The following is a 26,146-nucleotide window of genomic DNA, read 5'->3' on the forward strand; positions in this document are numbered from 1 at the left end:
CTGTGGTCATATTATGCACAAGATCAAGGCAAAGATTCTCTTAGTCGCTCCAGATAGATGTTCAAGATTATTTGTCCCATTACAGAAGGCATTGGTGGAAACCATTTGTTTCCCTTCTATTCAATCAGTTAGAGGGTATGGGCATCGCTGGCAAGGCCAGCATTTGTTGCCCATCCCTAATTGCCCCTCGAGAAGGTGATGGTGAGCCACCTTCTTGAACCCTCTGCAGTCCACGTGGTGTAGGTACACCCACAATGCTGTTAGGGAGGGAATTCCATGATTCTGACCCATTGTCAGTGAAAGATTGGTGCTATATTTCCAAGTCAGGATAGTGAGTGACTTGGAGGGGGACTTGCAGGTGGTGATTTTCCAATGTATCTGCTGCCCTTATCCTTCCAAGTGGTAGAAGTCACAAGCTTGGAAGGTGCTCTTGAAGGAACTTTTGTGAGTTGCTACAGAGCATCTTGTAGATGGTATACAGTACTGCTATTGTGCATCAGTGGAGGAATGAACATTTAAGTTGGTGGATGGTCTATAGAATCAAAGAAGGAGGCCATTCAGCCCATTGTGAAGCATCAACTCCCAACTGCTGTACGTGAACTCTTATCAAGATCATTAAACTTCCGAGACCAACAAAGCACAGTCATCCAACTTCTTAACTCTTTCATTTAACATTTTAACATCCTACCAACTTGGGACTAAGCCCTTTGTGCTGGACACAGATTGACAAGAGAGTCAGACCCTGTACAACGATAATGTGCATTTATACAGCACCTTTAATATTGGGAAGCATCCCAAATTGCTTCACAGGAGTGTAAATCAATCACATTTATGATCCATCAAAACATAGCTGGCCAAAAGCTGGGTCAAAGAGAAAGATTATACGGAATGCCTTAAACATGGCGAGAGAAGGACACGGAGAGGTTTAGCGAGGGAATTCCAGGGGTAACTGAAGGCAAGGCCATCAGTGGCAGAACAATGAGGAACCAGGGATGTATAAGAGACTAGAAATAATAACGGGGCAGGAGAAGGCTACAGAAATAGAGAGGGACAGTTAAGGCCATGGAGGGATTTGAAAACTAGGATATTTGCTGCAGCGTCGCAAGTTAAATACTCCAGCCTGAAATGTGAACTCGGAAATGGGCCAAATTTTAAAAGGTTTGCGGCCTACCTGGAAGAATAATCCGACTTTGGTTCATCGTCTTCGAGCTCAAGGGTTCTCTTCAGTAGGTTGTCCTCCGTGTACAGCTGGCACCTGGTGAGAATGTTCTCCGACTTACTGTAAACCACCATCGGATTGACACCGGCCTTCTTATCCACTCTCGTCACCTCGCACCCGGGACTACTCGACCAATCAGAGTCCTTGGCGGAATTCAGGCATGAGTCACTCTCGCCACCATTCCAAGGCAAAAACTTCTCTTCGATCAGTCGGGCATTCTCCTTAATTTGTTCCTGGATTTCCGAGGTCAGGGTTGGAAAGTCAAAGGTGAAGTAATTCCCGTGATTCCTATTGGGAGAAGGTAGGATTTCCACCGAGTCCAGGCTGGTATAAGAGGTTCCCTTGGCTCGATGGGACTCCAGGATTGATTCGAATTGCTTGCTGAAGGTATCAGTGCCTTCTTCGGAGAGACTCCGTGAAATAGCTATCGAAGTGGCAGGTGAGAGCATATTTCTGACCTCTATCTCTGGTGACCTGCAGAGCACAAAGGTCAATAATGATGCAACTGTTCAGGGAATTGGTGAGAACACAAGGAGAGAACTCCATCTGTGTTTTATGAAGGATATACAGATACTGGGAGCAGTTCAGAGAAGGTTCATTAGGTTGATCTTTGGAAGAAGTGATTCATAGAATCCCTACAGTGCAGAAGGAGGCCATTCGGCCCATTGAGTCTATACTGACCACAATCCCACACAAGCTCTAGTCCTATAACCCTTCACATTTACCCTTCTAATCCTCCTGACATTAAGGTCAATTTAGCATGGCCAATCAACCTAACCTGTACATCTTACAAACTGTGAAGGAAACCAGAGCTCCCCGAGGAAACCCACGCAGACACGGGGAGAATGTGCAAACTCCACACAGACAGCGACCTGAGGCCAGAATCGAAACCAGATCCCTGGCGCTGAGAGGCAGCAGTGCTAATCCTTGTGCCACCGTGCCACCCCGTGCCTTATATTAGGAAAGCTAGAGGTGGTTGGGCCTATGCTTGTCGGAGTTTAGTCAAATTAAAGGACATCTTATTGAAACCTGTAAGATTCTGAGGGGGGCGTGGGGGTGGTGGCTGTTTGACAGAGTAGTTGCTGAGAGGATATTTCCCCCTCATGGGGGAATCGAGAAAGATGTAACAGCTCTTTTATTTAAGGCAGAGATGTTAATCTTTGAATTTTCTTCCCCAGTAAGCAGGGCAGGCTGGCTCATTCTATAGATTTTAGACTGAGTTCGACAGTTTTGATCTATAAGGCAACAAGGGTTTTGGGCAGCAGGCAGGAAAGTGAAGTCAAAGCCACAATCAGCTATGGTCTTATTTAATGGCGGACGGAACAGGCTCGAGGGGCCAAATGGCCTACTCTTACTTCTTACGCAGCAGAGAAGGAGGCCATTCCAGCAGTTTTTAGGAGCTATCAAATTAGTCCCACACCACCTGCACTTCACACATGTTTCTGCAAAATGTTTTCTCCCTTTCACTGTGGGCAGCACAGTGGTGAGCACCGCTGCCTCACAGAGCCAGGGATCCAGGTTCGATTCATAAGAACGTAAGAACTAGGAGCAGGAGTAGGCCACCTGGCCCCTCGATCCTGCTCCGCCATTCAATAAGATCATGGCTGATCTTTTCATGGACTCAGCTCCACTTACCCACCCGCTCACCATAACCCTTAATTCCTTTACTGTTCAAAAATCTATCTATCCTCACCTTAAAAACATTCAATGAGGTAGCCTCAACTGCTTCACTGGGCAGGGAATTCCACAGATTCACAACCCTTTGTGTGAAGAAGTTCCTCCTCAACTCAGTCCTAAATCTGCTTCCTCTTATTTTGAGGCCATGCCCCTAGTTCTAGTTTCACCCGCCAGTGGGAACAACTTCCCTCCTTCTATCTTATCCATTCCCTTCATAATCTTATATGTCTCTATAAGATCTCCCCTCATTCTTCTGAATTCCAATGAGTATAGCCCCAGTCTACTCAGTCTCTCCTCATAAGCCAATCCTCTCAATTCCGGAATCAGCCTAGTGAATCTCCTCTGCACCCCCTCCAGCGCCAGTAAATCCTTTCTCAAGTAAGGAGACCAAAACTGTAAACACTACTCCAGGTGGGGCCTCACCAACACCTTATACAGCTGCAACATAATCTCCCTGTTTTTAAACTCCATCCCTTTAGCAATGAAGGACAAAATTATATTTTCCTTCTTAATTCCCTGCTGCACCTACAAACTAACTCCTTGAGACACAAGGACACCCAGGTCCCTGTGCACAGCAGAATGCTGCAATTTTTTACCATTTAAATAATAGTCCACTTTGCTGTTATTCCTACCAAACCTCACATTTACCAACATTGTACTCCATCTGCCAGACCCTCGCTCACTCACTTTGACTATCTATACCCCTTTGCAGACTTTCAGCGTCCTTTGCATACTTTGCTCTGCCACCCATCTTAGTTCATCTGAGAACTTTGACACACTACACTTGGTCCCCAACTCCAGACTATCTATGTAAATCATAAACAATTGCATCCTGACACTGATCCCTGAGGCACACCGCTAGTTACTGATTCTGGCCTTGCATCACTGTCTGCGTGGGGTCTGCACATTCTCCCCATGGCTGTGTGGGTTTCCTCCCACAGTTGGAAACCAAGGGGCAATTTAGCGTGGCCAATCCACCTAACCCACACCATAATCCAAAGATGTTAGGTTGATTGGCCATAATAAATTGCCCCTTAGTTTTTACAGGGTTGGCAGGATAAATACGTGGGGTTACGGGAATAGGGGCTTGGATGGGATGGTCGTCGTTGTAAGCGCGATGGGCTAAATGGCCTCTTTCTACACTGTAGGGATTCTATTTTATTCTATCGTTCTATAAATTGCCCCTTAAGTGTCCCAAGATGAGTAGGTTAGGGGATTAGTGGGGTAAAGAAGCAGGGATTTGGGGATAGGGCCTGATAAGCTACTCTGTCAGAGAGTTAGCACAGGCTCAATGGGCCAAATGGCCTCCTTCTGTACTGTAGGGATTCTAAAATGCCTCTTGAGAATTTCTATTGAATCTGCTTGCACCATCTTTCAGGCAGTGTGTTCCAGATCACAATGTAAAGTGTAAAAAAAAGCCTCCTCATGGCCTGTGGGGCTCTTTATCCAATTACTGTAAAACTGTGTCCTCTCCTTACCGCCCCTCCTTCCACGTGATGTCTTCAACAATTCACATTAAACGCAGCAGCAAATAGAAAAGTTCTCCAAATGATAGAACGTTTCCACAAACAGCACGGGGCAGAGGGAGGGGAAGGGGGTGGTGTCTTGGTTATTTATGTTTTAAAAGTGCAATTACAGGCATTGCTGTCCATGGTGTTAAGATGCTGAGGCTGCAACGCTGTCCTAACAAATCACAGGAACCTCAATCCAGCATGCCTGCTGTGGACCCGGGAGGGGGGGAGCAGAATTAGGCATCTCGTCAAGCAAGTGCGATGCGAAGGAGTGCCAGCAGAGGGGGCGCTGAGTCAGGGTAACGTCAGGACACTGTGGACTCTGGGGATCCGCAACACAAATAGAAAACACTGGAAAGCCCTCAGAGCCTGGCTGCGGAGAGGAGGCTTGAGGTTAACACCTGAAGGAGAGAGGCACATTGGGAGGGGTTGACAACACCGGTGGGGAGTGAACGAAAACCGAAATGGAGGGCAAGAGTAGAATGCCTACAATGCAGAAGGAGGCCATTCAGCCCATCAAGCCTACAGTGCAGAAGGAGGCCCTTCAGCCCATCAAGCCTACAGTGCAGAAGGAGGCCATTCGGCCCATTTAGCCTGCAGTGCAGAAGGAGGCCATTCGGCCCATTTAGCCTGCAGTGCAGAAGGAGGCCCTTCAGTCCATTGAGTCTGACCGACTACAATCCCAGCCAGGCCCTAACACCAAGCATTTACCCTGCTAGTCCCCCTGACACTAAGGGTCAATTTAGCGTGGCCAACCCACCTAATCCACACATCATTGGATTGTGGGAGGACGCCGGAGCAACCCAAGGATGCTTATTCACCCCACCCCCCCAACACCACTTCCCCATGTGAAGCCCTGAGATGGGCTTCCTTCATCAAAGGTACAACTCGTTGCTCTCAGAGACTCACGATTTAACAATCCTACTGGTTAGTAATCTGGAAAGTCGGTGAACTAAGGGGCTGCAGTTATCATTCTACTCTGCAGTATTTAATTATTGTTTTACCTTAAGGAGATGTACAGATTTTTAATTAGTAAAGGGTTGAAGGGTTATGGAGAACGGGCAGGTAAGTGGAGTCAAGGTGAGATGATCGTATTGAATGGTGGAGCAGGCTCGAAGGGCTGAATGGCCTACTGCTGTTCTTAATTCTTATGTACCACAGTAAGAAGTCTCACAACACCAGGTTAAAGTCCAACAGGTTTATTTGGAATCACGAACTTTGAGAGCTGCTCCTTCATCAGGTAAAAGTGAGTGATGAAGAAGCAGTGCCCCAAAAGCTCGTGATTCCAAATAAACCTGTTGGACTTTAACCTGGTGTTGTGAGACCTCTTACTGTGCCCACCCCAATCCAATGCCGGCAGCTCCACATCATGGCTTATGTACCGTAGAATGGTATAATCATACAACCAGTGCTTTGCTATTGCCTTAATGCATTCATACCCATCTTATAAAACCATAGAGCCATAGGGAGGCACGGTAGCACAGTGGTTAGCACTGCTGCTTCACAGCTCCAGGGACCTGGGCTCGATTCCCAGATTGGGTCACTGTCTGTGTGGCATTTGCACATTCTCCTCGTGTCTGAGTGGGTTTCCTCCGGGTGCTCCGGTTTTGTCCCACAGTCCAAAAATGTGCGTGTTAGGTCAATTGGCCATGCTAAACATTGCCCCTTAGTGTCCAGGGATGTGTAGGTTAAAGGGATTAGTGGGTAAATGTGTAGGGATATGGGGTTAGGGCTTGGGTGGGACTGTGGTCGGTGCAGACTCGATGAGCCTGTTCCTGCACTGTAGGGATTCTGTGTTCTATAAAATCATTGAGCTTCTACAGTGCAGAAGGAGGCCATTTGGCCCATCAAGTCTGCACCGATAACAATCCCACCCAGGGCCTATCCCTGCAACTCCACTAATTTACCCTGCTAATCTCCCTAACTCATACATCTTGGGACACTAAGGAGCAATTTAGGATGGCCAAACAACCTAACCCACACATCTTTGGATGAGGGAACCAGAACCCCTGGAGGAAACCCATGCAAAAACGGGGAGAACGTGCAAACTCCACACAGGCAGTGATCTGAGGCCGGAATTGAACCTGGGTCCCTGGCACTGTGAGGCAGCAGTGCAACCACTGTGCCACTGTACTATCATCTTGGAATATAGGGAACATAGGAGCAAGAGTAGGCCATTCAGCCCATCCAACCCTCTCCATCATTCAAACAAATCATGGCTGATCTTCTAACTCTACACCACTTTTCCCACACTATCTCCATGACCCTTGATGTCATTAATGTCCAGGAATCTATTGACTCTCTGCTGGGAACATGCTCAGTGACTAAGCTTCCACAGCCCGGTGAGGTAGAGAATCCCAAAGATCTGTCAACTGCGACTGGAGAAATTTTTCCTCATCACAGTCTTTAATGGGCCTGTTCCTTATTGAGATTGTATCCCTGGTTCCAGACTCACCATCAGGGCAAACATCCTGTCTACACCTACGCTGTTACGTCCTGTAGCAATTTTGTAAATTTCACTGAAATCACCTCTTAATCTTCAAAACTCTACACAGGCCCAGTCTCCTTAACCTCTCTTCATCAAACAATCCATCATCCCAGGCATTAATCTGGTGAGCCTCCATGGCACTCCCTGTATATTCTTGAACAGACTAAGAATGTGCACAATTCTCCAGATGCAGCCTCACCAAAACTCTATACAACTGCAGCAAGAAATCTTTACTCCTGCGCTCAAATCCCCTTGTGATGAGCCTGCACTTGGGGCAGCAGGGTGGCGCAGTGGTTAGCACTGCTGCTTCATAGCGCCAAGGACTTGGGTTCGATTCCTGGCTTGGGTAACTGTCTGTTTGGAGTTTGTACATTCTCCCCGTGTCCGCATGGGTTTCCTCCAGGAGCACTGTTCCTGTCACAGTCCATAGATGTACGGGTTAGGTTGATTGGCCAGGCTAAATTAACCCTATTTTTGGGGGGATTAACAGGGTAAATATATGGGGTTAAGTTGTTGTTGGTGTAGGCTCGATGGGCCTCCTTCTGTACTGTAGGGATTCTATGAAGACTAATCATCTATTTCCCTTCCTTATTGCTTGCTGCAACTGTGTGTTAGTTTTCAGTGACTCATAGACAAGGACACTCAGGTCCCTTTAGACATTAGTATTTCCTAATCTCTCACTGTTTAAGAAATCCTTTGCTTTTCTGTTTTCTCTCCTTACTCACATCACATCTGCCAACTCCTGCCCACTCACTAGGCCTGTCCAAATCCCCTTGAAGCCCCCTTGCGTTCGTCTCACTTTCCCACCTAGCATCTTTGGAAATATTACATTTGGTCCCCGCATCCAAATCATTTCCGTAAGATTGTGAACAGCTGTGGCCCCAGCACTGATCCCTGCGGCACTGCGCACAAGTAACAGCCTGCCATCCTGAGAATGACCCATTTATCCTCACTGCTTCCTGTCTGCTCACCAACTCTCAAACCACACCAGTTGTGCTCTCATTTTGTTTGCTAACCTCCAGCGTACGACCTTATCAAAAAAAAAATCACTTTGCTACTCACTACCTATATCCATGCAACGATGACTAGGTTTATGTACAATATTCTATTGGGCAGCTTATGGACAGCGGAGAGCTATTGAATTACTTGATGAGGTCTTTCATTGCTCCTAATAACTATAAATTTCAGATAGGATTGTTTCCCTGCAGTGCTATTTAGCGACTTGTGTCCAAAGGAAAGGAAACAGGTGACTGGACAGTACATCTTGCTGCAACAGGTTCACTCTCCAACATCCACAGGTATCATAAATGCACTTTAGCACCCTTAATCTGCCCACAACTCAGCTCAAACTGGCCGAGTTACCACGAGAAACCCGAGGTTTGTTTGTGCAGGAAGGTAAAATGTCCCAGTCATTCAGAAAGGACCAATCCTCAAGGATCGATGTTGAGAGAGGTTGTTGGAGCACAGTACAGACCACTTTGCTCTATGTCTAACCGTTCCCTCAGCCTAGCTGGACTGAATTGCAGATTCCAAAGGTGTAGCTAAGGGTCTACACTATAACTGTGTGGCCAAACTCCCCTCCAACTCGATTTTCAACTTTGCTGATGACACCACCATAGGGGTTGGATCTCAAACAATGACAAGACGGAGTAGAGGAATGAGGTAGAGAATCTGGTGAGCTGATGCAACAACAATAATCTCTCCCCAACAAATTGAGGGAGATAGTCATCGATTTCAGAAATCATAGAGCAGAATATGTCCATCTACATCAATGGGGGCGAAGTAGAAATGGTCGAGAGCTTCAGGTTTTTAAGTATCAAGATCAGCAACTAACCTGTCCTGGTCTCCCCTCATGCCAACACAATAGTTAAGAAAGCCCACCATTGACTCTACTTCCTCAGAAGACTAAGGAAATCTGGTGTGTCTGTTACGACTCTCGCCAACTTTTACAGATGCCCCATAGAAAGCATTCTTGCTGGTTGTACCACAGTTTGGTATGGGCTCCTGCTCTGCCCAAGACCACAAGAAACTAAAAAAGTTCATGAATGAAGTCCAGTCCATCACGCAAACCAGCCTCCCATCCAATGACTCCGTCTACACTTCCCACTGCTTCAGCAAAGCAGCCAGCATAATTAAGGACCCCACATACCCTGGATATTCTCTCTTCCATCTTTTTCCATCAAGAGCAAGATACAAAAGTCTGACATCATGTCCCAACCGACTCAAGTACAGCTTCTTCCCTGCTGCTGTCAGATTTTTGAATGGACCTACCTCGCATTAAGCTGATCTTTTTCTACACCCTCGCTGTGACTACATTCTGCACCGTCTCCTTTCCTTCTCTATGAATGGTACGCTTTATCTGTATAGCATCCAAGAAACAATACTTTTCATTGTATACTAATACAAGTGACAATAAAATAAACCAAATCAAATCAGATACCATCCAGGCATCCCAGTGAGAAGGATTTTGATTAGTTTGAATTCTTTGCAGCAGTTTGAGACTTTTGGGATAACAGGATCCAAGCCAGAGATTTGAATCTAAACACAAATCCTTTTCCTGACAGTTTACTTATTTACAGAATGCGGCATTAGCGCGGTGAGCGTACGGACACCTCATGGACTGCAGCAGCTCAAAAAGGCCTTCTCAAAGGACGGTTAGGGATGAGCAATAAATACTGGCCCAGCCAGCAACACAAATATCTCATGAATAATTTTGTTTTTAATTCCCTATCTCTGTCTCAGAGTACCAGCAGTCCCTCTGTATGTTATTTAAATAAAACCAAAGGGTCAACAAATGAAACAAAAATCACAAAGGGTGACATCCCCTGATGGGTGGGACTGTAATTAAAACAGAATGTCAAAAGAAAACCCAACTAATCCAAATTAAAATATCATTACCCGGGGAGTGAGAATGTACCCCCACCCCCACAGCACCCACCATCACAACGCCTGAAATGTGACATTGGAAATGATGTGATTTGATTTATTATTGTCACGTGTATGGGGATGCAGTGAAGAGTACTGTTTCTTGCATGCTGTACAGACAAAGCATACCGTTCATAGAGAAGGAAAGGAGAGAGTGCAGAGTATAGTGTTACAGCCATAGCCAGGGTGTAGATCACTTAGTGCGGGGTAGGTCCATTCAAAAGTCTGACGGCAGCAGGGAAGAAGCTGTTTTTGAGTCAGTTGGTACGTGACCTCAGGCTTTTGTGTCTTTTTCCCGACGGAAGAAGGTGGAAGAGAGAATGTCGGGGGTGTGTAGGGGGACCTTAATTATACTGGCTGCTTTTCCGAGGCAGCCCAGCTGCAAATGTAGCCGCTGGGGAGGGGCAGGCAGTCAGATTGGATTATTTCCCTCGACTGCCCACTGCCTGGACCTGTGGATGGCCCCCTATCCCCTCTTTACCTGTATAATCAATCAATATTCCCTACCTCTTTATCCTGAACAATACGATGAAGGTGACATGAACAGGAGGCATATTGTAACACCCGCTCAATAGGCACTGATTACCTCTCATCAGCAGCAGAAGATGGCTCGGAGAATACGTCATCCTCTGTAGGCTTTGCCTGTTCCTCTCGGTACTCCTCGTGATTCCCTATGGTCTCTCCTGGCATGAAACCTCTTGAGGGAGCTCGAGGGTCCATCTGAACGGCATCTCCACCAACCATTAAACTCGGATGGTGAATACCGTCGTGCGTGTCCGAACTGGTCGCGTTGTACTGGGCCATGACTTCATCCAGGTTGGTCTCCTGGTAGCGTCTGATAGGCACAGCATCCAGATCAGTCTCTGAATACTTGGTTGTTCTAGTTTGGTCTCTTGCCTTGTAAGTGCCATTTGACAAGGGTGCGCCTTTCAAATCATTAACTGCCTCGGCAGAGCCATGATTGACCACCAATGGTTGTGCCTCGAGAGACCCTTCGTTAGACTCTCTCTTTTGCTTCTTCTCTGCTACTTCACTCGTCACAGGAGCGTGCGGATTCGCCAGCGAGTGCCGGATTTCAGAAGCAGCTGCAAGCAGACAACAGATTGTTAGGAACTGAATGGTGGAGGAGTTTCTGGAGATGTTGAGCGGCAGTGCGAAACCTAAGCGAAAGCCCATTTTTCATACAGTGTGTATGTCTGAACTAGATCCAGCTCAGTGCTTGTATAATTGCACAACCAGCAAGCACATTTGTGTAGGCTCTAAAGCGAGAGAATTCAGCAACTCACCAGCCATAATTGTGCGAATAGCCATAGAGGGAGTGTGTATGGAGCAGTCTATGAATCCTACCATTAGTAACGCAGGCCATTCACCTCAACTAGTCTGTGCTAGTGCTTACACTTCACACGTATCTCCTCCATCGACACAACTTCCCACTATTCTCCACTGAGAGTGTTTGAAGATTCTTATATATGGAGCAGCAAACAGTGCAATATAGATCTACGTTTGATCATTCAGAGTAACTCTTTACAGCCAGTAATTTGTCCCAAAATGAGTTTCTGTGATGTCTTCAGCCAGGCTAATGAGATTGGTTTGCCAGAGTATGAACTATCTGATGAGTCTTAATCGATAGCTATATCAGGGAGCCTCATGCTCCCTATTTAAAGCAGGTTTGTCAGTCTCCCAGCCTGCATTCAGCAGGGAGCAACTGGACAGCTGGCCGTGTATCAGATGTATGGTGTAAATAAAGTAATTTGGTGACGGGACTCTCACCTCCACTATTACAGTTTCGAAGTTTACCTTTATCTTCCGGGATCTGTGCTTCTGATGTTCCGTAGAAGAACTCCCGTCTGGCTTTTGCAATCCGCTGAGCCCGTTCAGAATATTCCCCAACCAATATGCAAGAGTTAGCCTTCAAAACAAAATGAGAACAGCCCATGTGTCCATTGATCAGCGAGACTCAACATGTTAATTGAACAGCGATTATCAAGACCTTTCTCAAAATTCCATGGGTCACATCGGGGGCCCCAAGTGTTGCCCTGGAAACCACATTAATACGTGCGTGCTCTAATTTCAACTCCTAATTTTGTGTCTGGTCCAATGAGGAAGGCTGGGAAAACTGCAGTAGGCTCATGTTGTAAACCAACAGAAACATTCCCTAATCTCGGAATGTCAACTGCCCAACATCCATATTCGACACAACAATTTGTGTCTTGTTAGCCTCACAACACCAGGTTAAAATCCAACAGGTTTATTTGGAATCAAGAGCTTTCGGTGTGCTGTTCCTTCATCGCCTGAAGCTCGTGATTCCAAATAAACCTTTGACCTGGTGTTGTGAGACTTCTTACTGTGCCCACCCCAGTCCAATGCCTGCACCTCCACATCATCTCTTGCTAGTAACCTTAACATGGCAAAATATCTCAAAACACTTCATAGGAGCATTATCTCACACACACACACACAAAGCAAGAGAGAAAATGCTGGAAAATCTCAGCAGGTCTGGCAATATCTGGAATGAGAGAAGAGCTGACCTTTTGAGTTCTGATGACTCTTTGTCAAAATTTGTCAAAGCGCACAGAAAAACTGGCAGAAAGCAACAATAAGGAAATAATTAAAGTTCCTCATCCTTGGAAACATTCTCATGAATCTTGTCTGTTTTTGAAGTTTACTTATTCTTGTTACAAATAGATTTACATTAACACTGCAACTAATTTACTGTGAAAATCCCCTGGTCGCCACACTCTGGCACCTGTTCAGATATACTGAGGGAGAATTTAGCATGGTTAATCCATCTAACCAGCATGGATTTTGGGAGGAAACCAGGGCACCCAGAGGAAACCCACAGACATGGAGAGGACGTGCAAACTCCACACAGACAGTGACCCAAGCCGGGAATCGAGCCCGGGTCCCTGGCACTGTGAGGCAGCGGTGCTAACCATTATGCTACTGTGCCGCCCAACACATGACTGATGAACATTGTGATTGTTAGATGGTGAAGAGGATGTTTGAGCAAATTCAGTAAATGCACAATGATTGGTTTAATCACTGCAGGAAGTAAGGAGATAGCATCACCCCAGGGCATTGTAGGAAGTAATCTCCGCCATTCACCTCACATGTAAATCTACAACCAATCACTGTGACTTAGGCCCTCTGCATCACTCTAACTCCTCCTTGGTGACTGAGTCAGAGATTTTACTATTGATGAGGAAGACTTTCTGGCTGCTCTCTATACTGTAAATCCATTTCCTGCTTTCTCCATTTTCCAACTGACCACATATAATATTTAACTTATTGGTTTCTGATGCAGTGAAGCCAGGCTCCACTGTAGAAGGGCTTCAACTGTGGTCATACTATGCACAAGATCAAGGCAAAGATTCTCTTAGTCACTCCAGATAGACGTTCAAGATTATTTAAGCGTCCCAGAGCACTTGGAGGAAACCCACGCAGACATGGGGAGAACGTGCAAACTCCACACAAACAGTGACCTGAGCCAGGAATTGAACCCAGATCCCTCGGGCTGTGAGGCAGCAGCGGTAACCACTGTGCCATTCTGTGCTGTCTCTAAAGTCTTCACATCCTCCCAAAGGTTCAGTGCCCAGAATTTAATTGAACTCTAGCTGAGGAGAAACCAGTATTTCATTAAGGCTCATCACAATTCCCTTGCTTTTGTACTTAGTGCCTCTTTCTATACAGCCCACCGTCCTGTCTGCCTCTTTAGCCATTTTCTCAGTCTGCATTGCTAGCTTCAATGATATTTGCACATACCACCCTCAGGTACCTTTGTTCCTGCATCCCTTTTTAGAATTGTATCTCTTTATTTTAACTTGCCTCTCCTCATTCTTCCTACCCAACTGTATCGCTTTATACACTGCTCTGTGTACAATTTCATCTGCCAATTGTCCACCCATTCCACCAGTCTGGGTCTGCTGGAAGTATCCGTACCTTCCTCACTGTTTATGACTCTCCAAGTTTTGTGTCATCTGCAAATGTTGAAATGGTACCCTGTACACTCAAGTTCATGTCATTCATGGTAAGACAAGCAGTAATCCGAGTATTGGATATTGGGGAACGCCACTACATAGCCAAAAAACCAACAACTCTTTACCATTACTCTACGTTTCAGTCACTCAGGAACTCTTATCTATGCCACCATTTTCCCTTCTATTTTACGGGCTTCAACTTTGTAGACAAGGTTAGGCCAGGCCACACTTTACCCTCTTGCAATGCTCACGCGATGTTCTTAGCTTGTCTAAACCAACTAGTTAAACTTGCACAACAGTTTGAAGAAAGTTTTGTTGATGAATGTTTTCAAAACAGAACCACAGTGCTGAACAATGTTTGCAAACTGGACAAACATTAGGGATGAGTGTTTTGTCATCAAATATGTCAAAGATTCATAATAAATTAGAGGCTGGCCATCTTATTGCAACCTTGCGCTAAACAGCTGAGTTTGTCAATTCTGAGAGATGTTGAAAGTTTTACTTTTCTCCCAGTCAATATTTATCCCACAATTAGCATCACTAAAAGCAGATTATTTGGTAACCATCTCATTGCATTTTGTGGGATCTTGCTGTGTGGGAACTGGCCGCTGCGTTTCCTACATTGCCAAAGTAATTGAATTACAACAAATTGCTTCTTTGGATAGGAAACACCTTGCAGACGTCCAAAGATCATGAAGGGTGCAATAGTAGGGGAGCCAGTGGTATTGCCACTGGACCAATGTATAAATCCCAATGTATATATCTCAATATATATATCCCAATGCATAAATCCCAATGTGAATCCCAATGCATAAATCCCAATGTATAATCCTAATATATATATCCCAATGTATATTGCAATGTATAAATCCCAATATATATCCCCATATTCCATTGGGTCACTTTCAACTGGCTTTTCAAATAGAAAGTCAAATGGACAACAAGGGGACAATGGAAATCTTTTGATTCTGTTGAAACAGTTTCATTCGATGTCATAAATGCTGGAATGTTTCTGACTGACGTGAAGAAATTCTTTCTGAATGCAATTCCTTCATTCTGTTGTTTACTACAGTTACCCTAGATCAGCTTTGAGCAAATCCTGCTTCACAAACTGCCAAGAGATTGTTATTCTCAATAGAAAGGGACAGAGGCATTGGGGTGGGCTTGGGAGGATGGGAGGGGGTAATAATTGGAGAGGACTGCCCTCACACAGTGGGCGAACTTTGACCTCTGCTGATCAACCATTATTCATTGCTCCTGATTTTCATTTCTGATATATTCAAGGTTGGGACTTGTAGTCAATCCATTATTACCCCTTACAAGTTTGGCAAACTCAAAACTAGGCCCCAGAGAAACATTTGCGCTCATGTGTCCAAGGCTAGAAATGACCATCAGGCCTATACCATGGCCGCCCTCACCCTTCAGTCCATCTTATTGTCATGCACCAACCATTCGTCCCCTCCACCATACAGGAGCAAAGCACAGATATTTATCATTAATTCAGGGTTCAAGTCCCTCTCCAAAGACCGAGGCAATTAATCTTGAGAATAATTTACAATGGAGTACTGATGCATTGCCGGAGGTGCCATCTTTTTTGGATGACATATTAAACTCAGTCACTACCTTGTGGACATGAAAGTCTCGCGAGAACCATTTGGAAGAATAGCAAGCAAACTCTTTGTGACAACTTTAATCAGGGAATTGAGGTGGGCCTGTTAGAATAAGAACTCCCTCATTAAGGGCCAAACTGATGGGCCAAACAGGGAGCCTCTTGCTTTGTATTTAACTGGGACTGCCAGTTCCTCTGGCACTCCTGGTGTAGACTGCTAACTGATAGCACTACGTATGCACTTGTCAGATTTGTAAATAAAGGGATTTTGGTGAAAGGACTTCTGCCTCCAAGGACTTATTACATTCTCCCTATTAATTGATTGATATTTATCTCTCAACCAACATCACTCGAATTAATTGACTTTTTTCTTTATTCCATTAACTGTCACATTCCCTACAATTTTCCTACAAACCAGCCTCCCGTCCATTGACTCTGTCTACACTTCCCACTGCCTTGGCAAAGCAGCCAGCATAATTAAGGACTGCACATAACCTGGGCATTCTCTCTTCCACCTTCTTCCATTGGGAAAAAGATATACAAATCTGAGGTCACGTACCAACTGACTCAAGACCAGCTTCTTCCTTGCTGCTGTCGGACTGTTGAATGGACCTACCTTGCATTAAGTTGATCTTTCTCTATGCCCTAGCCATGGCTGTAACACTACACTCTGCACTCTCTCCTTTCCTTCTCTATAAATGGTTTGTTTTGTCTGTATAGCACGCAAGAAACAATATTTTTCACTGCATGCTAATACATGTGACTATAATAAATTAAACCAAATCAATTCAACAGTGACTTCACTCCAAAGGTACCTGTTGCAATGTGTCTTTAAGATGTCAGCATGGCATTACTGGATCAGAAACACGTCATGTAAACCAGTCTTAGTTTCACTTTTCCTCTGAGCACAGCACACACACACAGCTCTGATCTCTTCAAGCTTTCTGTCCTGCTATAAATGTTCTCATGCGCCTAGTCTTAATAAATGATCCCGCAATGTGTTTACCCAATCCCCTGTGAGCAATTGATGCCTTGTGTCTTGTACAGTGAATACAGGATGATGTTATTATAATCACATGAACTTCATTTGCTGGTGAATGTTAAAGACTTGAAAATTGCCATACGATTGCAAGGACTGTCTTCATTTTGTCTTCTTGACCCAGTGCCATAGTTTTTTATCCAATCGTGGGACACGGGTGTCGCTGGCTGGCCAGCATTTATTGCCCATCTCTTATTGCCCCAGGCAGTTGAAAGTCAACCACATAACTGTGGCTCTGGAGTCACATACCGGCCAGACCGGGTAAGGATGGCAGATTTCCTTCCCTAAAGGACATTCTGAAATCTGAAGCACAAAGGGACTTGAAAATCCTGGTTCAGAACTCTCTTAAGATTAATATACAGAATCAGTTGACAGTTAGGAAGGCAAGTTCAATGTCAGCACTCATTTCTAGAGAACACAAGTAGGGGTAGAATCATAGAATAGAATCCCTGCAGTGCTGGGGGAGGCCATTTGGCCCATTGAGTCTGCACTAACCACAATCCCATCCATACCCTATTCCCATAACCCCTTATATTTACCCTGCTAATCCCCCCTGACACTAGGGTTAATTTAGCATGGGCAATCAACCTAACCTGCACATCTTTGAATGCACAGCTGAGGCTATATAAGGCTCTGGTCAGGCCTCACTTGGAGTATCGTGAGCAGGTTTGGGCCCCACACCTAAGGAAGGATGTGCTGGCCTTGGAAAGAGTCCAGAGGGAGGTTCACAAGAATGATCCCTGGAATGAAGAGTTTGTCATATGAGGAGCGGTTGTGGAGTCTGGGTCTATATTCAATGGAATTTAGAAGGATCAACGGGAATCTAACTGAAACTTACAGAATACTGAGAGGTCTAGATAGAGTGAACATGGAGAGGATGTTTCCACTAATGGGACAGACTAGAACTCGAGGGCACAATCTCAGAATGAAGAGACGCTCCTTTAAAACAGAAATGAGGAGGAATGTCTTCAGCCAGAGAGTGGTGAATCTGTGGAACTCATTGCCGCAGAGGACTATGGAGGCCAGGTCACTGCGTGTCTTTAAGACAGAGATAGATAGGTTCTTGATCAATAAGGGGATCAAGGATTAAGGGGAGAAGTCAGCAGGATGGGAATGAGAATCATATCAGCCATGATTGAATGGTGAAGCAGACTCAATGGACCGAATGGCCTAATTCTGCTCCCATATCTTATGGTGGGTTTTTCCAACAATCGACAATGGTTTCATGGTCATCGATAGATTCTTAATCCCAGTTATTTTTTATTGAACTGAAATTCCACCATCCGCTGTGGTGGGATTCGAACCCGGGTCCCCAGAACGTTAGCTGAGTTTCTGAATTAATATTCTAGTGATAATCCCACTCGGCCCTCGCCATCCCTAATCTGATCCTTCCATCATTGTCAGATCTTTGCATATAGGAGACCTTTCAGCCCACCATGCCCTCGCCACCATTCTGATTTGTCCTACTTCACTGCAGTAAAAACACCACAAGGAACGAATCTCAGGGGAAACGGAGGAGAGTTGCTGCTGAGGAGGGACAGGAATAAAGCCACTTCTGACTGGGCTGCATGTTCCCAGCTGCTAATGTGTTTAGTTGCTGATCATTGTCTCGATTCTGTTCCCAGGACAATTATCACAGTCCGCTTAATGACTGGGCAGCGTCAATGGGGCCCACCCAGTGTGTCAACTGGACATTCCAACATCTCTCTCCTGTGTTGGGCACTGAGCAAAGAACAGCAGCAGACCCAGTAACTCAGAGCAAGATCCATCCCTTTGTTACTCCTCATCTCTGTCACCTGGGTGAGTGAGGATCTTTTCTGTTAGCCTTATATGCACTCTCACACATACAAACTGCCACCCACAGCCACACATTCAGCTCAGTCTCATTAATAGCCAAATAACTGAGTTGGGCAAGAGCCAGTCAATAATCATATTTGTCTTTGCTGACCTCAATTACAGCTAACAAGTTAGACTGGTGCCAACCTTTAGTCTGGCCACCTCTGCAGATCCCACATCCTTTATTTCCAGGGTTTCAGGGTTACAGAGTTTACAGTGAAGTCGTTGCCTTACTCTCCTGTGTTTTCTGATCATAACTGGGCAGCACGGTGGCACAGCGGTTAGCTGTCTCACAGGGACCCAGGTAGACCATTTAGGACAGAGGTGAGGAGACATTTCTTCACCCAAAGAGTGGTGAGCCTGTGGAATTCATTCCCACAGGAAGTGATAACGAATTCCACAGGCTCACCGCTCCCTCTCCCTCAATAACCTCTTCCTCAATGTCAACAGAACGAGGGAGATTGTCATCAGCTTCAGGAAGCGTAAAGGAGAACATGACCCTGTCTACATCAATAGGAGTAAAAAGTCTGACAACACCAGGTTTTAGTCCAACCTATTTATTTGATAATATAGTCACAAGCTTTCGAGGGGACTGCCTCTTCGTCAGGTGAATGGAGAGTTCTGGCCTCAGACAGAGCATATAAAGCACAGACAGTTTAGAGATTACTGATTAAAATGCGAATCCTTACACCTAACCTGCTGTTCAAGACCTGAAGTGGCTGATAATGTGAGTGGAAGGAGCACTGATCACAGTTTAAAGAGATGTGTATTGTCTCCAGACAGTACAGTAAGTGAGGTTTTGCAAACCCAGGCAAGTCACAGGGGTTACAGATAGTGCGACATGAACCCAAGACAAGAACAAAGTAGAAAGGGTCGAGAGCTTCAAGTTTTTAGGTGTCCAGATCACCAACAGCCTATCCTGGTCCCCTCATGCCAATACTATAGTTAAGACAGCCCTCCAAGCTCTACTTTCTCAGAAAACTAAGGAAATTTGGCATATCTGCTATGGCTGTCACCAACGTTTACAGATGCACCATAGAAAGCATTCTTTCTGGTCATTTGGTGTGGTTCCTGTTCTGCCCAAGACCACAAGAAACTACAAAAGGTCATGAATGTAGCCCAATCGATCACGCAAACCAGCCTCCCATCCATTGACTCTGTCTACACTTCCCACTGCCTCGGAAAAGCAGCCAGCATAATTAAGGACCCCACACACCCCGGACATTCTCTCCTCCACCTTCTTCCTTTGGGAAAAAGATACAAAAGTGTGAGGTCACGTACCAACCCACTCAAGAACAGCTTCTTCCCTGCTGCTGTCAGACTTTTGAATGGACCCACCTTGTACTAAGTTAATCTTTCTCTACACCCTAGCTATGACTGTAACATTACACTCTGCACTCTCTCGTTTCCTTTTCTATGAATGGTATGCTTTAGCTGTATAGCGCACAAGGAATAATACTTTTCACAATAATAAATCAAATCAAATCAAAAAATAGTTGATGCCAAAACATTGAATGTATTGAAGAGGCGGCTGGATATAGCTGTTGGGGTGAATGGGATCAAAGGTTATGGGGAGAAAGCAGGATTAGGTTACTGAGTTGGACGATCAGCCATGATCGAGCTGAATGGTGGAGCAGCTCGAAGGGCCGAATGGCCTCTTCCTGTTTCTATGTGCCTTTCCTCCACAGCTCAGCAAATAATGCCTTTTCACATATATATCCAATTGCGCTTCTGAGAGGTTGCCAGGCATTGAAAAGTGCGACCTTTGTGTTAATGACTGACTTGCCACAATGCTGCGCAAGTGTTTGAATGACTGGGATAATGAATGAACCCGATGGTTATTAAAGAAATCTTTATAGACGATATGAAACCCGATTCTCATTAGAATGTAAAGGAAAGAATTGAAGCAGCAATCTGCCCCTTGTTCCAGTAAAAAGCTCACCTTGGACAGCCCAGAATATTCATCATCAGCAACTAGCAAAGGCATGGCATATCAACATGTAACCATGGAGATGCAACTCAAGGCTTTAAAATAACACAGCAAGAACCACGACACCTATCGATAATACACACACTGGGGAAGTGTGCACACATCGAAGGCACAGGATCACAGGATGCCATAAGGAGGATTGGGAATAAGGAACTACCATTCTTTATTTATTTAATTGGTGTCACAAGTAGGTTTACATTAACACTGCAATGAAGTTACTGTGAAAATCCTCTAGTCACCATATCCAGCGCCCGTTCAGGTACACTGAGGGAGAATTTAGCATGACCAGCGCACCTAGCCAGCACATCTTTCGGGCTGTGGGAGGAAACCCACGCAGACACAGGGAGAACGAGGAGAATGTGTAGATTCCGCACAGACAGGAAAGACTCCAAAGGCTGGAATCGAACCCAGCTCTCTGGCGCTGTGAGGCAGCAGTGCTAAACACTGTGCTGCTCACCACAGCTCTGCAAATTTTGCCTTTCATGTGTGCATCTAATTCCCTGTTTGAAAGTACCCACTGAATCTGCTCCCACCACCCTTTCAGCCCGCACATTCCAGATCACAACATCTCACAGCATTAATAAAAATATACTCATCTCCCCTCTTTGTCTGTCTCCTTAACTGACTAATCTCCAGCCACACTAGCCCAACTATGGACTGTACCTGAATCTCAAAACTTGAGGAGCACTCACACTAATGACATCACATGTATCCCATACCCACCATCAACGTAGCTTCCCTGAGCAAGCCTGCAACTCAACGCAGATGTGTATCAAACAGTTCAGAAAGAAAACTAGGTCAACATTCCTCAGACTATTTAGTACACTATAGCAGTCAGCAAACAAAGCTCATCTACATCTAAGCAGCCGTACCTGGATTTGAGCACGGACTCCCGGGACGAAACACGATCGTCTGGCCAGTCCTCATCTCACCCGGCTAGGTTTTAGAGCAGATAAGAGGCCGTAACTTCATGCCTGTAATCTAATATCTGCCTTTGGACAATACTCATGAACTGGGATTTGTTCTCACGGTCTACAGTGTCCCTTGATGAGAAAACAGCCTTGTAATTATGTCCTGTTATCCAATTTTGGAAGCAAGACGGGAATTAACTAATGGCTGTGATCCAGAATGGGCCATTTCTGTTTTCGGTAGCAAATCCCCAAAATGGAGACAGTATAAACTATTTGGAACGGCCAACTGTCTCTAGAGGTCCAGAGGGAAGATTAGTCCCACCTGCTCACATGCCGGACTTTCTGAAATTACTCCTCAGAGGCCAGGAGCCCTTCACCAGATTCCCATTTGGCTAAAAAATTATTTCTTCTCCTAAAAGTGCTTCAGGTTCAAAGTCCAAGGATTGAACGTTCCCATCCAGCCCGCTATGGGAATCGTTGGTCCATTGATCTCGGGTGAGTACGACCGGGGTGTCAGGAGACCCCTCAATTCATATACAGGTGAGACACCCTGATTGAGGTAATGATTGTCTTCCAATCAGAGAGCCCCCCCCCCCCACCGACCCCCATGGGCTTTAGTTGAGGTCATTACAATTTCCCTTTCCTTCTCTTCAAAGGTCAGTGAATTATGTCCAAACAATTGGCAAGGCAAATGATATGTTGGCCTTTATTGCAAGCGGATTTGAGTACAGGAGGAAACAAGACTTCTTCCAATTACATAGAGCCTTGGTGAGGTCTCACCTGGAACATTGTGTACACTGCTGGTCTCCATACCCGAGGAAGGACATACTTGCCAGAGAGGGAGTGCAGCAAAGATTCATCAAGCTGATCCCTGGGATGGCAGGATTGGCCGATGAGGAGAGATTACAGAGACTGGACCTATATTCTCTAGAGTTTAGAAGAATAGAGGTGATCTCATTGAGACATACAAAATTCCTAAAGGGTTTGACAGGGTAGATGCAGGAAGGGTGTTTCCCCTAACCAGGGATATCAGTCTCGGTGTAATTGGTAGGCCAGTAAGGACTCGGAAGAGGAGGAATTTCTTCACTCGGAATGGCACACTGTCGGAGGGTTGTGAATCTTTGGAGTTCTCTACTTCAGAAGGCTGTGGAAGCTCAGACAGTGAGTATGTTCAAGGCAGAGATGGGTAACTTTCGAGATTTTTAAAACGTTGGGTGGGGTTCTCCAGTCTCATCCATGGCGGGACCCATTGCCAGCGAGAATGGAAAATCTGGTGTTCCATCCAAAACTCCATTAACTTTCAGTGGCATTGAAAAATCCCAGTAAGTGATTGAGTGAGTGAACGAGTGCCGGTGTGAGTGAGAGCGAGTGAATGAACGAGTGACGGTGTGAGTGAGAGCGAGTGAATGAACGAGTGATGGTGTGAGTGAGAGCGAGTGAATGAACGAGTGACGGTGTGAGTGAGGGCGAGTGAATGAACGAGTGACGGTGTGAGTGAGGGCAAGTGAATGAACGAATGACGGTGTGAGTGAGGGCGAATGAATGAACGAGTGCCAGTGTGAGTGAAAGCGAGTGACGGTGTGAGTGAGAGCGAGTGAATGAACGAGTGATGGTGTGAGTGAGGGCGAGTGAATGAACGAGTGACGGTGAGAGAGGGCGAGTGAATGAACGAGTGACGGTGTGAGTGAGGGCGAGTGAATGAACGAGTGACGGTGTGTATGTGTGGGAGTGAATGAGTGACAGTGTGTGTGTGTGTGTGTCGCTCAGTCTGTCTCACACTCTCCCACCACACACACCCACACCCCGATACAAATCCACATCCCTATACGTGCATACACAGAACACACACACACAATCCAACATATTCTGGTCTTTTTCTATTGCTGTGACATTGCTTTAAATCTATTTCTCGGGGGCAATTAGGGAAGGGCAACAAATGCTGACCTTGTCACATCCCAGGAGAAGAATAGAGCTGTTCCAGACTCCCACACCACCCTTTGTGTGAAGCATTGCTCCCAGATATCTCCCCCAAACTTCACTCCACCCAGGCAGAGTAACGCCTCGCCTTCTGTCAAATCCCTTAATCATTTGAAGCATCTTACTCAGATCAGCTCCTGTTGGATCAGACTGGGATTCTCCCTTTTAAACTCATCCCATGACAACGCAGCAATCTAAATCCCTGCTGTCATTACTAATTCCTCATTATTTATGTAGAAGCTGGCCCCTTTAGAAGGGGGACACCGGGAGGGTCATGTGACCTGCTCACCCAATGGGAAATGAGTGCAGGATCTTGGGACAGAGCTATTACAGCCACACTACAGCCTGAAGTTGGAAGTGTTAACGTTGTGAAAGTACTCTGCGTATTTATCTGTTTGTGATTAACCGATTAGAATTCATTGATACTAACTCGTGGTCACCAATCATAAGAATCCCTACACAGCAGAAGGAGGCCATTTGGCCCATCAAGTCTGCACCGACCCTCCGAGACAATTCCATCCTATCATGGTAACCTCATCTATTTACCCCGCTAATCCCCCTAACCTACACACCTTGGGACACTAAGGAGCAATTTAGCATGGCCAATTCACCTAACTTGCACATCTTTGGAGCGTGGGAGGAAACCCATGCAGACACAGGGAGAATGTGCAGTCTCCACACAGACAGTGACCCGAGGCTGGAATTGAACCTGGGTCCCTGGTGCTGTGAAGTAGCAGTGCTAACCACTGTGCCAACATGCCCTTCCAATTATTACTACTTACAGTTTTAGATCATAAGGAATTGAAGATGTTTATAGCAGAATTCTTCAAGTCCAGGACAGCATGCCATTATAGAAGGGATAGATACACCTGTGAAACAGGCTGCTGAGAAGTAGGGATACACAGAGAGACAGCACTGTGACTATATCGTGTGTGCCTTATATCAAAGGCATCCACCTGCAAGAGTGCATTAGTTCAGCTTGCTTTACCTGGACAATTTGTAATCAGTCTAATTCCAACAGTGTTTGCCCGGTCTAAGATCTGAGACAGAGGATGCCCTTCCAAGCACTCCCATAACACATCACAGCCCACAGAATCTGTGCTTTCAACCCATACAGCGATTGAGTATACATCACGGGAGTCTCAAACCAAACAGGACTCAGAATGTTAGGTCTATTTGAGTCTGTCATAAATTGTTGAAATTGGAGAATTGTGTGGACCATACTGCTCCATCATTCAATAAGGTCATGGAAGATCGAACCTCAACTGTACTTCCCTCTCATATCCCTTGTTTGCACTTTATGAATCAGAACTGGAATTTGGAGGTAAATGTCAGATGTTGGAATCTGAAACAGAGATACAAAATGCTGGAAAACCTCTGCGGGTCTGACAGCAGCTGTGGAGAGAGAACAGAGCTGTAGGCTGGATCATCCTGACTTGAAACATTGGGTGGACTTTTACCAGCACGTCCGCCCATGGTTCGTATGATCCTGCCCAAGTCCAATGGACAGTGCCATTCTCCGAGCCTCACCCAGCCCTGGAATCGGGGCAGGCGTGCCAGTAAAATTACAGCCAAAAGCTCTACACTCTCTCCACAGATGCTGTCAGGGGTTTTCCAGCATTTTCGCAAATTTGAGGGGTTGGGGAACTGACGCAGATTCTCTCGACTTGCAACATGGCGCAGAGGGATAAGGATAGGGAGGGGAAATTGCTCAGTTTTCTACTTTCCATGTGGAGCAAGGAATGAACTCTGACAAGACAATAAGACAAAGAAAACGTGTGGAGAATAGTATTTGTATCACATCTTGACTGACACCTGTCAGAGTGGGAGGTATTTCATGTTTGAGGCTGGTCATTGGGTTTCTCCAGGATCTCAGTCAGATCATTACACTTAGACACAGATGCTGTAGTCCCTTTAGCCGATGCCAGCACCTCAGCAAGAAAGAAATGACCATAGCCCTCCGTCCTCCAGCTTCTTCCTTAGTGAGTCCAAAACCAACAACACAATTTGCTCTTATCTGTTTGCCATTAAAGATGAGAAAGACTTGAATTTATGTAACAACTTTCCCAACCTTGGGAAATTCCAAAGTGCTTTAGATGTATTAAATGCCTTGGGAGGATAGTCACTGCTTTAAAGTAGGAAAAGATTCCTACAGTATTTCACAGAATCACAGACAGACCAAAGTGGACAGAGAAGGAACTATTAGGAAGGATGACTAAAAATGTGATTAAGGAGGGCCTGTAATCATAGAGTGTCTACAGTACACCAACAGTGTGACAGAGTGTTCTATCCAGGCCCTCTCCTCCGCCCTATAATCTGTAACCATTAGCACATTTACCATGGCTAATCCATCTAATCTACACATCTTGGAACACTAAGGGACAATTTACCAGGGCCAATCCCTCTCACCTGCACATCTTTGGACGCTAAGGGACTATTTAGCATGGCCAATCCACCCAACCTACACATCTTTGGACAGAAGGAGCAATTTTGCATGACCAATCACCTTAACCTACACATCTTTGGGCACTAAGGAGCAATTTAGCATGGCCAATCCACCCAACCTACACATCTTTGGAGTGTGTGAGGAAACTGCAGCATCCGGAGGAAACCCACGCAGACACGGGGAGAATGTGCAAATTGCTATGAGGAGGCACAGGGACCTAATGAGACACTTGACTAACAACGTGGCCATCCATAGTGGGGGAAGATGGAGGGGTGCACAAGAGATGGGTGTCGAAGGTACAGAGACAACCCTGCAATCTGGAGCAGTTAGGAATAGAATACCGCCATGGCTCGCAGGAGTTTAAACAAGGGGGATACTAATTTTAATTTGGAAGATTGGGACCAACATAGATGGGGAGGGAGAGAGCGAGAACTGAGCAGTGGCTGGATGGGATGGGACGTGGACATTGGAGGTTTGTTTGAGCTGGGGTGAATGGAGAACACGGGAGGGTGCCCTGCAGAGGACTGGAATGGTGCAAGAT

The 26,146-nt window shown here is 45.7% G+C and overlaps 1 protein-coding gene across 7 annotated transcripts in view; it reads right to left on the bottom strand.

Moving 5' to 3' along the window:
• Positions 1–26,146, bottom strand: part of LOC145360525 (PH and SEC7 domain-containing protein 1-like) — a 184,143-nt gene that overhangs the window by 93,573 nt on the left and 64,424 nt on the right. For all 7 annotated transcript variants that reach the window (XM_080215789.1, XM_080215788.1, XM_080215782.1 and 4 more), the window contains 3 exons: positions 11,618–11,729; positions 10,407–10,905; positions 1,172–1,693 (listed from right to left, as the gene is read on the bottom strand). In XM_080215789.1, coding sequence (XP_080071915.1) covers positions 1,172–1,693; positions 10,407–10,905; positions 11,618–11,729 — 1,133 coding nt within the window. The remainder of the gene's footprint in view (positions 1–1,171; positions 1,694–10,406; positions 10,906–11,617; positions 11,730–26,146) is intronic.

Source organism: Carcharhinus amblyrhynchos, chromosome 31 (genome assembly GCF_965287045.1).
Source record: "Carcharhinus amblyrhynchos chromosome 31, sCarAmb.v2.hapA, whole genome shotgun sequence".
Taxonomy (NCBI): Eukaryota; Metazoa; Chordata; class Chondrichthyes; order Carcharhiniformes; family Carcharhinidae; genus Carcharhinus; species Carcharhinus amblyrhynchos.